This window comes from Colossoma macropomum, unplaced genomic scaffold, assembly GCF_904425465.1.
Source record: "Colossoma macropomum unplaced genomic scaffold, Colossoma_macropomum, whole genome shotgun sequence".
NCBI lineage: Eukaryota > Metazoa > Chordata > Actinopteri > Characiformes > Serrasalmidae > Colossoma > Colossoma macropomum.
In genome coordinates this window covers 25,917,446-25,935,854 of record NW_023494786.1, presented here as the reverse complement: position 1 = coordinate 25,935,854, position 18,409 = coordinate 25,917,446, and the positions used below count along the sequence as shown (strand labels likewise).

The 18,409-nt window shown below is 38.0% G+C and overlaps 1 protein-coding gene across 1 annotated transcript in view; it reads right to left on the bottom strand.

The window, feature by feature from the left end:
* LOC118804418 (neurobeachin-like) overlaps positions 1-18,409 on the bottom strand; it is a 235,488-nt gene that overhangs the window by 191,926 nt on the left and 25,153 nt on the right. Inside the window, exons 4-6 of the mRNA XM_036564932.1 lie at positions 17,078-17,142; positions 12,220-12,328; positions 3,226-3,392 (exon numbers count right to left, since the gene is read on the bottom strand). Coding sequence (XP_036420825.1) covers positions 3,226-3,392; positions 12,220-12,328; positions 17,078-17,142 — 341 coding nt within the window. The remainder of the gene's footprint in view (positions 1-3,225; positions 3,393-12,219; positions 12,329-17,077; positions 17,143-18,409) is intronic.

Below are 18,409 nucleotides of genomic sequence, written 5' to 3'. Positions count from 1 at the left end.
AGCCAACAGCGTCCTGTGACCACTGATGAAGGACTAGAGGATGACCAACACAAACTGTGCAGCAGCAGCTGAGCTATCGTCTCTGACTTTACATCTACAAGGTGGACTGACAAGGTAGGAGTGTCTAATAGAGTGGACAGTGAGTGGACACAGTGTTTAAAAACTCCAGCAACACTGCTGTGTCTGATCCACTCGTACCAGCACAACACACACTAACACACCACCACCACATACTGCAGTGCTGAGAATGATCCAGAATGATCCAGAATGATATATTTACTGTGAATCATGAGCCTTAAACACTTATAAAAACTCATCAAGAAATGTCTGTGATTGTTCAGGTAGCCAAAGTACACAATAAACAATTTTGTCTCATTTGCATATTGCTGCTTTCTGTGAAATCAGTATTGCAAAGGCAACAATTAACAAACACCGTGTTTTGGAGTGCTCATATTTGCCCATATTTGTATTTCTTATATGTGTGCTCTGCACAAGTGGACAGTTTGAACAGGACATGTACATTCATTTATCCTTAAAATTATCCACAATATTTGTTACATTTAGGTTTTTCACTGGGAAACAGCACGTGGCTACATTCCCTCAGGGAAATCTGCTCCATGATTGGTGTTGCCGTTGTCCGTTCTTCTTTTGTTCCTGGGTTTAACGTAAATGTCTGTTTTTACAGACCTCTGAGTATAAACTTGTACTTTTTGGAGTCTGTATACACTATTTGTTGGTCACAGTACCAAAGCAGAGCTTTTTTAACAGGACCCTCGAGAACAACCTAACAACCACCAGGTGTACAGCTGTGTGAGTGAAAGGGGGCCGGTCAGTGTGTGTCTCTGGAGCACAGAGCACCACACACACACACACACACACACACACACACACACACTCTCTCTCTCTTACAATCTGACCACCAATGATGTGTCTCTTGGGATTTAGTGGTCGGTTGTGGTAATTGAGTTTGCTGACCTGCAGCCTGACCCTGGTGGAGAGCAAGAAAATGACATTAAATAGCAGTCACATTACAGCCGTGTGTGTGTGTGTGTGTGTGTGTGTGTGTGTGTGTGACAGGTAAGTCCTGGCCCTGACAACTAAAGGCGACCTTACGAGAGAAAGTCAGGACTCCAAAACAACACACAAACAGGCATGGTGAACACACACACACACACACACTTGCTTTTATATTCCATCATGATGTCATGAAAGTAGGCTCATATATACATCCTAATTGTATTACTATATGTATTATATATTGTATATGTATATACATGTAATAATAATAATAATAATAATAATAATAATAATAATAATGCCCATGTATACTTTTATACACAGGTATGTATGTAATAGAAATATGTTGCATATTTGTTATATAAACATATAAGTACCTATGTGTAATTATAATATGTGCCCATATATATTATTTCCATGAAAATAACAATATATAATGAGAATCTGTCCAATATGTATACATACATACATACATACATCATCTAAACCGCTTATCCTTCTGGGTCACGGTGGGGTGCTGGAGCCTATCCCAGTTGTCACTGGGCGGAAATATATATATATATATATATATATATATATATATATATGTGTGTATATATATATATATATATATATATATATATATATATATATATGTATCATTATTGTCAGAACAAAACTTTGTTTTTGTTTTGTTTTTGTTTGTTTTTTTTACTTGTTTTGAATTTTTTTTTATTTTTTATTTAATTTAAAAATGACAGATACCCTTTACAGTGTGTTAAAACATTATAATGAATGGCCAAATAGAAACAGTCCCAAATTACTTAGAAAAAAAATCCATTAACTTCTATTCAACTTTAAAACTGTTCTTTCTTTCTCCTGTAAAGTTACTAAAATGGAGACACTAGGTTTTGTCGCAGTACCTTTCGCTGACAGGAAGAAATAGTTTTTGGGTAGGCCTGTCAAAAAGTGGGTAGGCCACTTTGGAAGTTACATTTTAAAAACATGCCATGTCCCGCAGTGTCATTACCTTAGGCTACAGCCTATTGCTGACAGCAGTGAAGTCATCATGATACCTATTCCAATACTTCTGCACTATAGTGATACAAAACAACAGCAAGACTGTGTATATCAGCCAGAGTGCTCGATTCACATAAATCCAAATAGCATTGCATCACCCTTCAGTATAAAGCCTGCGCTCGACACAGGGACAACTTTGGTCCAAATCAGACGGCTGAGATGTCGAGGAAAATGAACACAACAAACTTAAAACCTAAAACATGAAGGACCCTAGGCTAAAAATGTTACAGGATCATTGATATCCTACCCTTGCCATGCAAATTCATGGACCAAAGACACACTGACATTTTGACACAAGCTGATGTTTTGTAAATGTGTCTTTAGTTTTGGAATCAGGTAGCAAATGGGTACTGTACTGTACTGAGGTCTCACTTTTACATTTCTTTCCAGATGCATCTTATTACCATAGCTGGAGTTTTAAACTCAAAATACAGGACACAATGGCCCACTGCCAAAGAACTGAAAGCAACACTTGCTGATGCAGCTTAGTAAATGTTCTTCTCCCATTTAATTGGCCTGTGATCAATCTGGGAAGGCCTGGACCTAACCAGGTCTAACATGCCTGGTACCTACTACCTACCCGTGGTGCCAGGTGAGATTGAAATTAACATATCCTCTACAGAGAACACACGTCATATTTAGTTGTTTTCTCTGAAGAAGGATGTGTTTTGACATGTTAACTTATTTTCGCTTAGAAAATCAACAAAACGTAATTTGACCAGGGGTGTTTAAACTTTTGCATATGACTGTGGTAGAACTACATCCATTAAAAAAGATAACATGGCTCACTGTGAATGAAAGCAAGAAGGTGAAAACTTGTGTGTGTCTATTTACATGATAATAAACACCCACTCTGAGCTTTTGTGCACTCTTAATATTAACACTTTTGATGAAGGGTTACTCTATTTGTGACAACATCAACATTCAAATAATGCAAAGCTGTTTTGATATTTATTGATTTGTTTGCTCTCTGGATGCCCATCATGTTGACAGTAAACAACATAGAAAACAAGTATTTTATACACTGTAGGTCGGGTCTACTTTTCTCTGGGTTTTCTAAGTTCATCAGTGTTAAAGAACCCACACATAAACGCATTACTTTCTCTGCTGTGTCCAGCTGTACAAACACAGCCCCTCACAGATCCATACCTGTGTGCGAGAGCCCCCCAGGCTCCATGCTTGTTGGTGAGGATGTTGACGATTTTCTGCTTCAGCTGGTTGGCGGTGACGTGGTCGCGGTGTTTGGCGGCGCTGATGAGGTGATCGCACATCTTCTCCTCTTCTCTCCGGTCTGCAGCGTACTGCGCACAGTTCGACTAGAGCAGGAACCACAGAGACTTAGCATTAGCACAGATTCACAAACATGATCATTAACTATTCAAAACAACAACAAAGTGTCTCAGTTAGCTGAGCTTGGGAGCATTTGTTTAGCTTTTAGTCACTTATGTTACAAAAAATATTTTATTGCGGGCTGCCACTGAAGAACATTATATACATCACACAAATAATAATAATAATAAAAATGGGCAACTTCATTTTTAAAAAAAATTTTTTAGCCTACATTGCAACAACAAAATATTATAAACTACTGACTGCTATTCAGTAAATGAAACTTTTAAAGACATATTTAATATACAAATAACTTGGACTGAAAGTTTATTACTACTATTTATTACTATTAATATCAATTTCTTTTTTGCCTCTGTAAAGCGACCTTGGGTATGAGAAAGGCGCTATATAAATTGAAAATATTTTTGTATATGAAATATAATACAGCTTCAAAGCAAGAACAAGTTTTTACAAATGTAATGTGCATTTAATATAAACAGTGATATAGCACAATACAGCACAGTTGTGTTATTTCACGTTATTTACTGTGTGCCCCCAAACCCCAACCTCAAAATCAACCCCAAACAACCCCACACACATGAAGACACAACTGTATTCAATTCATCTTAGCCAGCTTGCATCATTTGCCTTTAGATCATGTTTCAAAATATAGCTGATTGCCATTTCTCCTAACTGAAACTGATTTTTAATATCTCTTTCTGAAACATTTCTATAATGTATTCACTCATTGTGCACAAGTGACAAGCATTCAAAGGTAATAAAATAGCCAAAAGAATGCAGTGTGAAAAGGATAAATGGGAAAATGTATTACATTTAAGTAATAAATTATAGGAATAATCAGACAGACTAATCTCACAAGCCATGGTGGGTGATAGTAAATCCCATGAAGACAAACATCATATTTATCATCCACGTACTGATATTTACACATTATCCTCACAGTACATTTTTCAGTGTGCTATAAATAACAGCACTGAGGCTGTAATTTCAGCTGAACAATCGATGCAGATACACTGTAATATGTTGTGTGTATGTAATATCTTGGAAATCAAATATGGGTGATGTCAGGCACACATTTTGACACACTTTGATTTAAGATGGCACAGTGGTTAGTGCTTAGGTTAGGCCTCTAAACTTAGTGCACTGAATTGGTGTTCCAAATCCAGGATGAATAAGAAGATAATCATGATCAGCAACATCAAACCACACCCTAAGAAATACAGGCAACACCTTCTTTTACAGTGTAATAAGCTGTAGGTATTTACCAGGTAAGTGTGAGTTACAAACTTCAAAGCAATCTTTTCGGTAACACGCTATGCAAAATAAATACCTAGTGTTTTGGAGTTTATACCTCACACTTACCTGCTTAGTATCTCAATCTTAAAGGGATATTCTTTAAAAATTCTGGATTATTCAGTCGTTGAGATGTGAACAAAGTCATTCAGACTGGTTTCATGTGAAATTACTCATTTACACTTACTTTCTTTACTGTGGTGCTAATAGGAACCAGGGGTCACATGTCTACAATGTAAACAGTTTCATTTTATTTACTATCCAAAACCACCAGTGGACCTACATGTCTTCTGAATGTTCATATGCAACATTCATAATGGTAAAATAGTGGTAAATCCTAAGAAAAGCTGGCCCCACTTTATATTCATTGTCTCTTATAACTGTGTATGTATACATTAATAATGCATGCAACAACAATGTAACAATGTAATGTGACTAGTGAGGCATTCATTGTTACAGAAGTACAGTTTATGTAACTGCAGAAGAGTATCTTAAAGTGTATCATAATGTAGATAATTAACACACCTCCTGATATAATAAGAAATATCTTGTAAAAACAACAGCTTTCCTTGTTATACATGCGTAATTGCATGAACAATATATGCTGTTACACTTGTGTAATTACATGAATAAAAAGTAATACACATAAGCTGCTTTACTGTAATCTGCCTGTAATGGAGCATACATAACAAGTAGTTACATTGTTATTGCACACGTTGTTGTGTGACTGCAAAGTTATTCGAGACACTTAATGTAAAGTGGGACCAAAAAGCTTTCTTATGGGACTATTTTGCCTTACAACACCCTGCATGTACCTCCAACATGAATGGATTTTAAAAAGCATGTTATAAGTATAAGTATGTGCCAAAACCTGATTGCAAAACTTCTGTAAAACAAAGTTTCAGTCATCAGGCAATGTATTCCTCACCACTTCACATAACTGATTTCTGTGAGGTGGTTTTTAGAGGCACTACACTCTTCAGACATCTGGTTCCTGCCCTCACTGATGGGAACAATTCAGACTCCCTTTCCTATAATGATGCATTCCATATCAAACCACTCTGAATGACATCTTTAGGATTTAATTATTCAGAAATGAATAATTATTCAAAATTAATAATTGTGGACTGCAAAAGAAAGTGTTACCCGAATGTATCTACAAGCTCATCCCAGTTCGCAGCTGTCTCTGCCTTTGAGCTCTAAGGATACAATAAAGGAAACTGCAGACTCTGCATTTTAGCTCCACTTGCTAGGCTGAGAATAACACAAGCACAGGTACTCCTGAAAGCTCCAAATGTAGATCGGAGCTCCTCTGAGACTGAGAGGCTTCACAGCATCCCTCCAGAGCAAAGCAGACGTGAGGCAGTGGCCTGACTTCATCTTCCCTGCTAAAATAAGATTGTCTTTCCGCGCAGCTCCCAGCCCCCACACACACCCGAGGGGGATCTCTGGCTAATATTCAAAATCTAATTTGCTAACAGAAGCTTTCAGGCAGAGGAGGAGGGGGTAATTGAATTTCCTGCCTTATATTTGAATTCTGTCAGATATTATACCTCGACATATTCTTCAAACGGCCCGATAACTCAATCTCCCGGTGTCATCTCGCTTTAGTGGGTGACGTGCTGACAAATATCAAGCGTTATTTATCACTTCAAGAGGGATATGAGGGTTAGAAGTGACACCGGTTTAATTGTAAAAACGTCTTATCTGCCTACCGGATCTTCAATCTTTGCGAGCGGCTAATAAAGTGGAGGCGAAGAGGGATGAGGAGTGCATGTTGCCCTGGTTTTGGCAGGCAGGATGAATCGTGGGCCAGGTACGCTTCCCATCCTCGCCACTGACGCTGCCTATCTTAGAGTGTGCTGCGGTTTATCTAGTGGGTCAAGGATCCTCAAGAGCAGTACATCAAACAGCTGCCCGAGGAAGGCTGCTGCTTCCAGATAAGAAACTCATCACTTCTACTGGAGTCAGGAGACCGGTTCCTGTGCTGCTCAACGTATATGTGTACGTGTGTCACTGAAGGCTCATGACACATGCCTTTATATGTGCGGGATGCTTCATTTCCATTCATAGTGCCTACTCCGTCACTGTCACCACTGCTCTCCTACACCTTGGTTTATAGATAATTTTATATATGCATGTACACACACACACGCACACACACACACACACACACACACACACACACAGAGATGTACACAGTGTGGTCCAAAAGTCTGAGACTTTTTTTCTTATTTAAATTTGGAAATAAGCAACACAGCAGTGGGTAGCACTGTCGCCTCACAGCAAGAGGGGGTTCGATTCTCCGGGCCAGGTGACCAGGGGTCCTTTCTGTGTGGAGTTTGAATGTCCTCTCCATGTCTGCAAGGGTTTCCTTCCACAGTCCAAAGACACGCAGTCAGGTTAATTGGAGATGCTAAATTTCTTCTAAGTGTGAATGTGTGTGTGCCTGTATATGTCTCTGTGTCTGCCCTGTGAGGGACTGTGACCCGTCCAGGGTGTTTCCTGCCTTCCACTCAGTGACCACAGGGATAGGCTCCAGCACACCCACGACCCAGAAGGACAAGCAGCTTAGATAATGTGTGTGTGTGTGTGTGTGTGTTATGACTAGCAAAAAGAAGAAATATTCAAAATTCTGCACTATTTCTAGGTCACTAATTTAAGAAAATTTGTGACTCTGACCGTTTCGTGGTATTTTGACAAAAGGTCAGACTTTTTTTTTGTTGTATCTCTTCCACTGAAGTTTGTGTTCAGACGACTATTCAGGACTGATCTACTCATCAGAGGCTTTCGCACAAACTTGTGAAGTCAAAAGGACATTTCAAATACTAAGAAGTTCTAAATTCAAGCTGAAATTTCACAGAAACTCCTTTTTATTCAAACTGGTATAATGACAATAGAATCTGTAATGAAAATTAATGAAAATAATTAGAAAGGAATGTGAAATAGAAGCATTTTTACTAGTAGTCTCAGACTTTTGGACCCAAACTTTTGCAGTCTGAATAAAACTTCATAACTCTGTTACTTTACAGGACAAATTTCTTAATGTTTTCATGTAAATTAAAGAACTTGTATTGCACATTTTCCTGTATTTTCCCCCTTAAATTCTATATTTGTGTGGTTTAAATCATTTTCCATGGCCATTTTCCAACCTCTATTTATCTCTTACAATTAAACAGGCTATTTTTGATACTGTACTTTTAAGAGACATATATGTAAATGGCCTCTGTTCTGGACTGAGACAGGGCTAATCCGCTGTGTTCTGAATGGACAGGGCTAAACTTTTGTAGGCAGATGAAGTAAATATACTGTATGTAAATATGCTTTTTGTGACATCATAATAATGAATTCAAAACAAGCTGTAATGCAGCTTAGCTTCCATATATATGAACAGTATGACCACAGTATGAGTGGTACATTTCAAAACCTCAACAGTGTTTATATATCACATTAAATGCTTGTACAGTCATATTGAAAAGTTTGGGCACCCCCAGTCAAATTACGTTTTGTCGATTTTCTGAGTGAAAATAAGTGAACACATCCTCAACAGAGAACACACAATTACTGTTTATTTGCTGAATGTAACATAAAAAATAAAAGAAAACATAAAATGTGCTCTGTGTAAAAGTTATGGCACATTTTATATTTGATGTTTTTTTTCAATATGTTAAAGCTCTAACATATTGCAAACAAATAGAAGCTGTGCACTAAAATGTGCACTAAAATCTGTTCCCTGTACAGGATTTATTAATGTATGTTAACCTTTGCAGAAGGACTGTATTAAAAAATATTTTTCCATCATTATGGTATTTGATGTAACATATTTTTGTTGTTATTTTTGGATCATTTCTACTTGTCCATTCTCCTCACAACAAAGTATACTGCTAACAGCTTTTATTTCCATTTACTAATACATCCAATACTAGTACTATCATATTATAATGTAACAGTGCAACAGCATAACATCACAATATTACACCTGGCAATAGTTTTAGAAATAATGTATTATGTTTAGCAAACAGAAAAGATTTCCAGCTATTCTTTTTTGCTCTCTAAAGCTACTGACATAATGGATCCTCTGAACTAGCTAAGCTTTAATTCTCCCCCAGCTTAAGCTGTTAATGAGTGGAGTTCTCTATAGCCTCTTGATTAAAAAAGCTAACAGTTCAAGACGTGGCACAAATGCTATCACCAGAGACTGGGCTTTAATTTGGCGAGAGGGGCCTAATGTGCAAATTGGAGCAGAGTTATTAAATCTCTTTCTTCTGGGCTAATATGTGTGGATTAATCTCCACTGGGAGACACAGGGCTGGATTACGAGGCCACCCCCACTCTGGGCTTTTGGGGGGATTTTCATCATTGCCTGTATCTTTAACATGTGCAGAGATATCTAATTCATACAATCAGATTTCTCCTCGGATCACTGACCCCCTGGGGTTAGATTAGAGCAGAGGGAGATTAGAGATTGTAGTCATGATAAAAGATGCTGTTGCAGATTCCATGGCAGTATTTGTTTATATTATTTGGAAAATTGGTCACAAAGCTTACTATGGGCATTAAATGCTTATTTTCCTAAATAGATGCTGGTTTTGAACTCTAGTGTAGTCCAGAAAACCCAATGTGGTAATGTGGGTAATGTGGTAACAAGTAGTCCATCTGAATGAAGGCTGGGCCAGGGTCTGCCTCAACATTAACATGGGTTCAGTGCACACTGTATGTAGAAACTATCCATCCTCACTTGTGCACCCAGTAATATTATTTGTTCAAAATGTCAAATTATGTCCAATGTCAAGTTTTCTCTCTTCTTTATTAATACAGGGTGGTAAATAATAACAATTGCTTGTATGCAGATGCACAACATTTGCACATTAGCCCCAATTTTGTTTTATTAAATAAGGAGTACAAAGAGCACTGCATAAAAAGTCACCTAAAGACAGCCTGAGAAGGCTAACAATCTTCCCAAGTGAGCAAGGTATGTTGTTTGCAGGTGAACCTGCATGACACACGCTACACTCCCAGCAATAAATGGTTCATTGTGGTCAGTGTTGGGGACCATGTATCTGTTTCCACTGACTGATGTTAGTTTCTAGGTTTTTAAAGAAGCAATGTGTAAGATTTATGGGGATATATTAGCAGAAATGGAATATCGTATACAAAACCATGTTTTCGTCAGTGTATAATCAGCTGTGACTATGAATCACTGTGTTTTCGCTAGCTTAGAATGAGCCCTTTCAAATCTATATGGGGAGCGGATCCTCTCCCAACAGAAGCTGCCATGTTGCGCCGCCATGCTTCTACAGCAGCCCAGAATGCACAAATCAAACACTGGCCCTAGAGAGCACTTTTCGTGTTCTTACGTTGAAGCAGCAGCTATAGCAACGCTATAAAACACACAAAGAATAATCAGTGGTTGCTGCCGGTGCTGGCTAAACATTATGTGTTGCAAGACATTTGAGACCCAAACTTTTACAAATGGAGGATCATACTTATTATTTAGCACAAGAAAAAGCAAAAGAGGGTGAATCCTCATCAGGAAAGAAGTGAAAGGATAAAGAAGCAAAACCAAATCGGAACAGGTGACGGCAGAAAACCTGATGGCCACCATAGGTTCTATTACACGCTCATAAAGAGAGGGGTGGGGGAGGTGTTGGTTGCAATCTGCAACCTCACTGCAAGATGCCACTAAATTTCAAATCAAATTATTAACTAAATTAACTGAGCAAACAAGCTGTCTTGTTCAGAGCACTGGTAGGGATAGTGACATTGGTTATAAAGTAACTAGTGGTTATCACTCTTCATACCTTCTAATTGGTACAGGTTTGTATGGGCTTTAGAAAGTAAAATTAAAGGAAGTAATATATAATATAGATATATATCTTCTTTTGGGTGTATGCTTACATTCTATATTTTGGTTAATTGCCAACCCTCATTATTGATAACTATAAAAATGAGCGTGATTCTAAACTGAATGGGCACTACAGTGACCATTTTAAACCTACTTTTGTAAGATAAAAATTGGACCAACATAAGTTAAATCAACACTACTAATTTAAGTTCAACAAACTTTAATGAGTTGAGGTGAAAATATGATAGAGGTTTAGCCAATTTTAGTAAATTACATTAAATAACAACTGTACCTTATTTTTGAAGAAAGATTTGAAGTTATTTGCCTAATTAAATTAAGTTCAGCTAAAGAGTGATTTGTTTTAGGGTAATATGCAATCCCATTACAGTTTGAGAGAAGTAATTAGTAATTTGTAATGGATTACTTTTTTGAGTAATTACCCCAAGACTGATTATGGTTCGTGTATTGGAAATTGACTGGTAGCATCTAGTGTTCTGTCCACAAATGTGGGCAGAACACTATGTGTAGCAACTGCTGCAAGTCTGGAAAAGCTTTACAGAACCTTGGTATAAATCCCTTTTAACCTAATGACACCTCGTAGATCAAAACTCCTGAACAAACAAATGAGTGTGATATTATTTTGAATACATGGTGACAAATTTCTCACTGTAGTTCCTAAACTGTTTAGTTTTGATCAGCTCAAACATCACAGTCCAGCTCAGTAGCACAGCATTTTAAATGGGAAATTCAACATTATGTAATCCACACAAAGATTGCTAAAATTTCTTGCGATTTTCAGAAGCCCAATAAAGTTTGTCCAACTCCACAACCATTTCTACAAAAGAAGTCCTTTGTGGGCAGGGCACTGATGGTTCAGTTGCACAAGTGATCCACGATTAGGAATATTCATGTGTGAAAACAAACGTGTGGTAATGATCTATTCCCCAAAATAAACCCAGAGTTGATCCTGGGTGCAGTAGGAGGACGCCCTGAGAGCTAAGATAAACATGTTGTCGAGGGATGCTGTTTCTCACAGTAAGATGCAGTTTCACTCAAATTTCCAGAGCTGAATTTTGATGTCAGATAAGAGGGAGTTTGAATGGCTAGTAGTCCAAGACAGCACACTGAGGATGGCCTAGATCAGTGGTCATCATCCCTTCTCCAAAGAGATCTACCCCCCTATACAGTTTAGCCCTCACCGTAATCTGCCACACCTGCACCTGATAATGAATGCTTTCAGAAGCTCTAATCAGTTGGATGTGCGAGATTTGGAGTGGATGAGAAACACGCAGGAAGGTAGATCTCCAGGAAGAGGACTGGTGACCACTGATTTAGATCCTCTCTCCTGCTGATCCACAATTTTAAGCATCTGCTAGCTTGCATTAACAGAGCCGGGCAGCTTATGCTTTCCTGAAAATGCATTTAGCTGGCCTACAACACTGCATGAGCAGCAGTTCAAACAGATGTGGTGGCCTCACGTGTCCTAGAAGAATCACGTGGTAGCCCTCACCCTTCTAGACTAGTTGGTGCCGTATGACAGGAAAGATTTAGAAAGTAGATGGGAATTGGACACCACTAACATTTCGGAGATAATTGGATAAAAATCCTTAAAAAAAGCCAAATGTTGGAGAGATCTCAGCAGTACATTTGAATACCTCAAATTCAGCGTGCTTGTGGACATCTTCGGCTCGCTGGCGGTTCAGGATAAACTCAGCTTCATTTGCCACACGCACAATGTGGTCCTTCATGGCATGACACAGGAGTCTAACACAGAGAAAAACAAAGAATCAATAAGGGAAATAAATGGGATAGATTTACACACTACAGGACTACAGGACAAACTACAGGTGATCAGTGATCATTTCAGGTCTATAAAATGTTTGAATAGACTATAGTTCAGTACTATTAGTTCTACAAAATATCTGAGTACACTACAGCACGGTTCTACAAAATATCTGAATACACTACAGCGCGGTTCTACAAAATATCTGAATACACTACAGCGTGGTTCTACAAAATATCTGAATACACTACAGCATGGTTCTACAAAATATCTGAGTACACTACAGCACGGTTCTACAAAATATCTGAATACACTACAGCGCGGTTCTACAAAATATTTGAAAACATTATAGTTCAGTTCTATAATAATCTTGAAACCACTGTAATACAATTCTATAAAATATTTACATACACTACAGTACAATTTTACAAAATGTTTAAATATACTACAGTACGGTTGTACAAAATGTTTGAAAAGTACAATTCTATAAAACATTTAAATACACTATAGTACAGTTCTATAAAATGTATGAATATACTATATTACAGTTCCACATAATGCTTGAAACCACTGTAGTGCAATTCTATAAATCTTTTAAATACTCTATAGTACAGTCATATGAATGGTTTGAATACATTAATACAAAAGTGACCTTCATGCTTGACAAAAACTAGATGTGACTGTATAAAACAAGCATAAGACAATGCCTGCTCATATTATCAGTGTTATCTATCAGGCCTTAAAAGTAATTACAGTCTCACCACTGTCCAACACACAACCCTGAGAACTCACGTTTCATTTAAAATGCTCATTTGTTACAGCTCAAAGGCTACAGTGTCAAGATTACAACCTATTTTACACGTCATTAAGCCAGCTTTGTTTTAATTATGCTGAGCCATTGTGCTTCTACGGCACGTGGAATTGAGTGCAATTTCCCTTTATGTCTCAGGGTAGAAGCCTAATCCAAAACCACATTCATCAAATGCATGCATCTCTTGAAGTGTTGACAAGCACTGAATTAGCTTTTTGAGCCCTGAGAAGGAAACAGGCTGTAAACAACCTATTTTCCTTGCTAATAATAGGAAGGTTGGAATTAAAACTAGGGCAGGCCTTCGCTCCCCTTCGCATGAACAGCATAGACGACAGAGTGCAAATTACACTTCAATTTTCTGTCACACTGTACACTATTTATTCAAATAAAAGGCAGAACGCAGCAGCATTGGCTTTCCACTGGCATTTAGAGCTTCTACGCTGAGACAGGAACACTCCCTTCTCGCAAAGACTTCATAAACGTGGCAGCGCTAGACTGTAAAAGGAAAATGTCACCTAAAACCGCATGTTTGAAAAGCATTTTAAACTCCTACATGCCTTCCAATATAGAGAACTGTTTGTGGTTTTAACTTGGAATCTTTTTAGAAGACGTCATCTTGAAGATTCTGAAAATGGATATCGTTGACTGTTTCAGTTCACGTTCAGAGTAAGTGTTGCCTTACATGCTTTTTCTGATGGAATATCAATGCCAGTGAAGGAAACGTGGGACAAATATGTTCTTTTCCTCTATAAGGGACCACAGCCAACACACTGTGGCAACATAATCTGCAAATCTATAGAAGCCTGTCAAATCATTACTGGTTTCCTTAGCTACGTTTAATGCTTAGTACAATCTAAAAAGTAAATGATGGTGTATTTTTCCCAGTATTGAAATGCCAAGCTAACAGTCCTTCACAGGATACAAGCATAAAGTGCATTATATCTATAGTGACAGATCATGTCTGGGAAATTTAAACCAAGATTTATAGACGGTACATTGAAGGGATGACTGCAATCACACTGTTATTAAACAACCCCTAAAGAGTTGCTACAAGTCTATTTAACCACTTAACCTCTTAATAAGCCATGGGCCCGCTGTCAGGCCCAAAGTTTTATTATACACTTCTATAACCTAAGAATAGCTCCATTAGTTTGCATTGAAGTCCCTGTAGTTACTGAATAATAAGGCTTTGTATGAAATAGACCTGCACTGTTAAGGGGTTAAACCCTAAGGAACACTAACTGTATATGGGTCCTCATTGCAAGTCTTCATTCTTATACCTATATAATTACGTAGTAGTGTTGTAGTAATTACCAAATAATACCTAGTAATTACTGAATAATAACTTGTATGGACTGAAAAATAAGCTTGAGCGTAAGAGATTAAAGTATGTTTTTGCTTTTACTCATTCCTATATTAAGTCCGTACACCACACCATTGTCTTATTACCAAATAACTACCGAAAATGTCTTAGGAGAAATAACCGAATAATAAATCTAAGGGGGTAAATTGAGTCACCCCATACAAACATTGTATAAAATATATAATCAAGACCTGTGTGTGTTTTACTGGGGTTTTTGTGCTCCTTCCCCCTTTTTTCTGTCTATTGCATGTCTGTTGAATGATGATGATGATTATGATGATGAAGATTACTGTCTGGCACTGGCTATGTTACTGGCTAAGCACTGGTGATGTTACAGTAAACAGTGTTCTTCATCACACTCCAGGCCAGTTAAAATGAACAGGTGCCCCACTACAGATGTACAGTGGGCAGAGTGATAGACGTGCCAGCACCCTGGACAGCGCCTGTCACTGCTGACTCAGGCTCTTTGTCCAAGAGCTCTGAGAGTGTGTGTGTGTGTGTGTGTGTGTGGGAGTGGGGGTGGACAGATGGGTCAACAGATGGATATGCAGGCTGAGCCCTGATCAGCTCTAGAAAAAATACCCTGTGTGAACCTGACACACTGAAACACTGAAAACAGTTCTGCATTGAACATATCAGGTTAAAATACATACATTACCATGTAAATAATGTATATAGCATAAACTCATATCAACATAATTATTGTTTGACAACACAATTATTTTATAAGTAGACCAAAAGACAAAATTGTGCTAATGTAATATATCATCTGATCAAAACCGCATATCTCTAAAACTGTAACTTTACAGGAGAAGGAAAAACAGTCCTGTACAGTCTTATACTCAACCTGTAATGTACAGTCATATGCAAAAGCTTGAACACCTCTTCTCAAATTACATGTTTTGTTGATTTTCTAGGTGAAAATAAAGTAAATAAGGTAACATCACCTGTAGAGAACACACTTATCTATGGCCTTTTTTGTGCACAAAAAATCAATTCCTATTCATTTGCTGTGTTTAACATATTGGAAAAAATAAAACAAAATAAATGTGCCATAACTTTTGCACAGGGCACATTTTATGTTTTTTGAAATCATTTTTTATGTTAAATTCAGCCAATAAATAGTAATTATGAACTAAACGGCACCAATGTGTTCTTTTTAGAGGATGAGTATATATTTTCACTTAGGAAATCAACAAAACACACACACACACACACACACACACACACACACACACACACATATATATATATATATATATATATATATATATATATATATATATATATATATACACACACATACACACACATACACACACAAATTACAAGGTTTTGTTCTGACTGATCTTCTATTCATGTGGAAATGATGTACACATAAATTCACGATATCAGTTGAGCGATTCCATTGGCAAATGGCAACTCTTGAAATCTAAATGTCATTTTTCCAACAACAATACAATAATATCTCATTTTTTTCCAAAATTTCTTTACTGATGAGCAACAGGATTGAGTTTTTCAGCATTGAATTAGTAAATACACAAAACATAGTTACCTAACGTTCATGTTAAGGACATGCTAATGAATTTGGACAAAGCAACTTCCTGGTGATCATGGGACCTGTGGAATATTCTAGATATTTAGGGGTGAATGTTGAAAATGTACATTTTTATAACCTATAACGGATGACTCATGAAAAAAGGTTTAAGCATAAGATGTTTAAGGGATTCACACAATAATGCAAAAATGACATTTTTCATGCTTTTTGAAGCTTTTTAATTATTAAATTTGAAGTTAAAGCATAGTTATAGTGGGCTGGGACAGGCAGAAATACTGTATTCTAAGTGTTGTAGGCAGGTTTTGTTAAAGCTATTTATGTGAAAATGTAAATAAGCGGTTGTGAGGTCCCTTTTATGATATTTAAACAATGTTTAAAATGTCTTTTACTTTAATTTACATACCTATTTGTATCAGTGGGACACAAAGTATGCCCTAATCATGGAATTATCCAGTTTTTATCCCAGTATACTGAGATGCTTAGACATAGAGCTAAAGATATGAGTGAGAAAAAGTGACTAAAAAATCGAAAAAAAATTCAACCTTTAGATCCCAAGGCTTATTCAGTAACTACCATCACTTGTTTAGTAATTACTATGAAACTAATATATAAGTTAAAGATATGAGAGTACAGAAGTGTGGACCCTCATACTAGGCCTTGCAGTAACTCATGAGGCACAAACAAAGTAGCTGTTGAAAGAGGCAGTGTGCTGATACTTTAACTACAGTGCCTACTCTCAGAAACATGGCTGCCCCTCTTTCTTCCCTGCATGCTTGCCTCCTTCAATTTGGCTTCCCTCCTGCAAAGCGCACTACAGGGGCAAGAGGCTTATGGCTAATCTAGCCTGCTGCCGCCCCCCTCGGCCCGCCCTCTCAGAAGTGCTATGGTAACTAGACAGCTGAGGCAGGCTCAGACCCAGTGTGCAGGCAGAGGGTGACATAAGCCAGCCGCTTAGTGACTTAGCCCAGGAGCAGCTGCAGGGGTGCTGGGAGTGTTACCTTCCTTCGTTGATAAGCTCAATGAAAGCCAGACCCGCGTTCTTCTGGATGGAGTTCTGCCATTCCTAGAAACCAGAAAACAGAATGAGCATCATAAAGTTGTCTGCAACTATTTCTCATTGAGTTAAAAGCATGTGACTGTTGCAAGTGGTGCAACTGTCTAAGTGTTGGCTGTATTGCCAGGAGATCAAGAGTTCGAGAGGCCCTCCCTTTCCCTCATCACTCAGTGCACTGCTAGCTAACATGGCTGTCTGTAGGCTAACATAACAGAGTTCAGAGTTAGTGTTCTCCTCCAGGTGCGCTGAGCAGTCCAATGACATTATTTGAGAGGTGCTTCACCAGCCTCAGAGGAAACATGTGCTGGCATTTACCCTCCCAGCTTGGTAGCATTGTGTAATACAGGGAGACCTAGGTAGCAGGTGGAAGTTAGCTACAGATAAACTGAGGAGAAAACTGGAAAAAAAAATGTAGAAAAAAAATAGAATAAGCTGGCTTTTATAGATTAGATATAAGATTATCCACTTTTACACGAAAGGGCAGAGTCAAAGGGAAATTAGTGAAAAAACTTGAGTTTCCAAACCTTAAGTTCAAAAAATTATTCTAAGATACAGAGAAAATGGGACTCACTAAAACTCTCCCCATCAGATAAACAGAACTTAAAGCTTTCATCTTTGAGAGAGAGGAGAAAATCAAGCTCCACTCTTGATTCAGATCTGAAACAATCTACAGGTGTTTCTATCCATCCTTCCACTGTGAGAAGACAACTCAGCACTATGAGTGTGAAAGGATGTGCAGCTGTTCAAGAAACCCTTACTGAGTAAATGAAAAAGTGTAGAATGTAGATTAAAAAAACTGAATAAGCCAACCCTCTGTGAAGCTTGTCCCTCCTCACAACAGTTGTGGCATAAGAGCACACTTGTGGGCGGAGCATGGATAGGTCAGTTTTACTGGCCAAGTAAAATGTTATTTGCAAGGAATCTCTCTTGGCAGTAGCTCAAAAAAGTAATTACATAAAAAGTCGTGAAGATTTATGGTGTCTACTGACTGGCTAACAGCTGTGAGACTTCGACTTTGCGGGTCATGTGCGTTGTTTTACTTCGTCAGTCTTTGGCAATATTGAAAAAGTGAGTGAAACAGCTCCACACAGGCCTATAAAACAGTACCAGTAGCAGAAGACTTCTAAAAATGTGGTTCCATACGTCCCTGCCAAGCATTACTCTGCAGCCCAAACCACACTTCAAACACAGCAAAAGGCTGATGGCTCTGAATTTGACAAAAAGGGAAGACGACTTGGAGGTCACGCATCCGCGCGAGAGAGTCGGCGCTATAAAA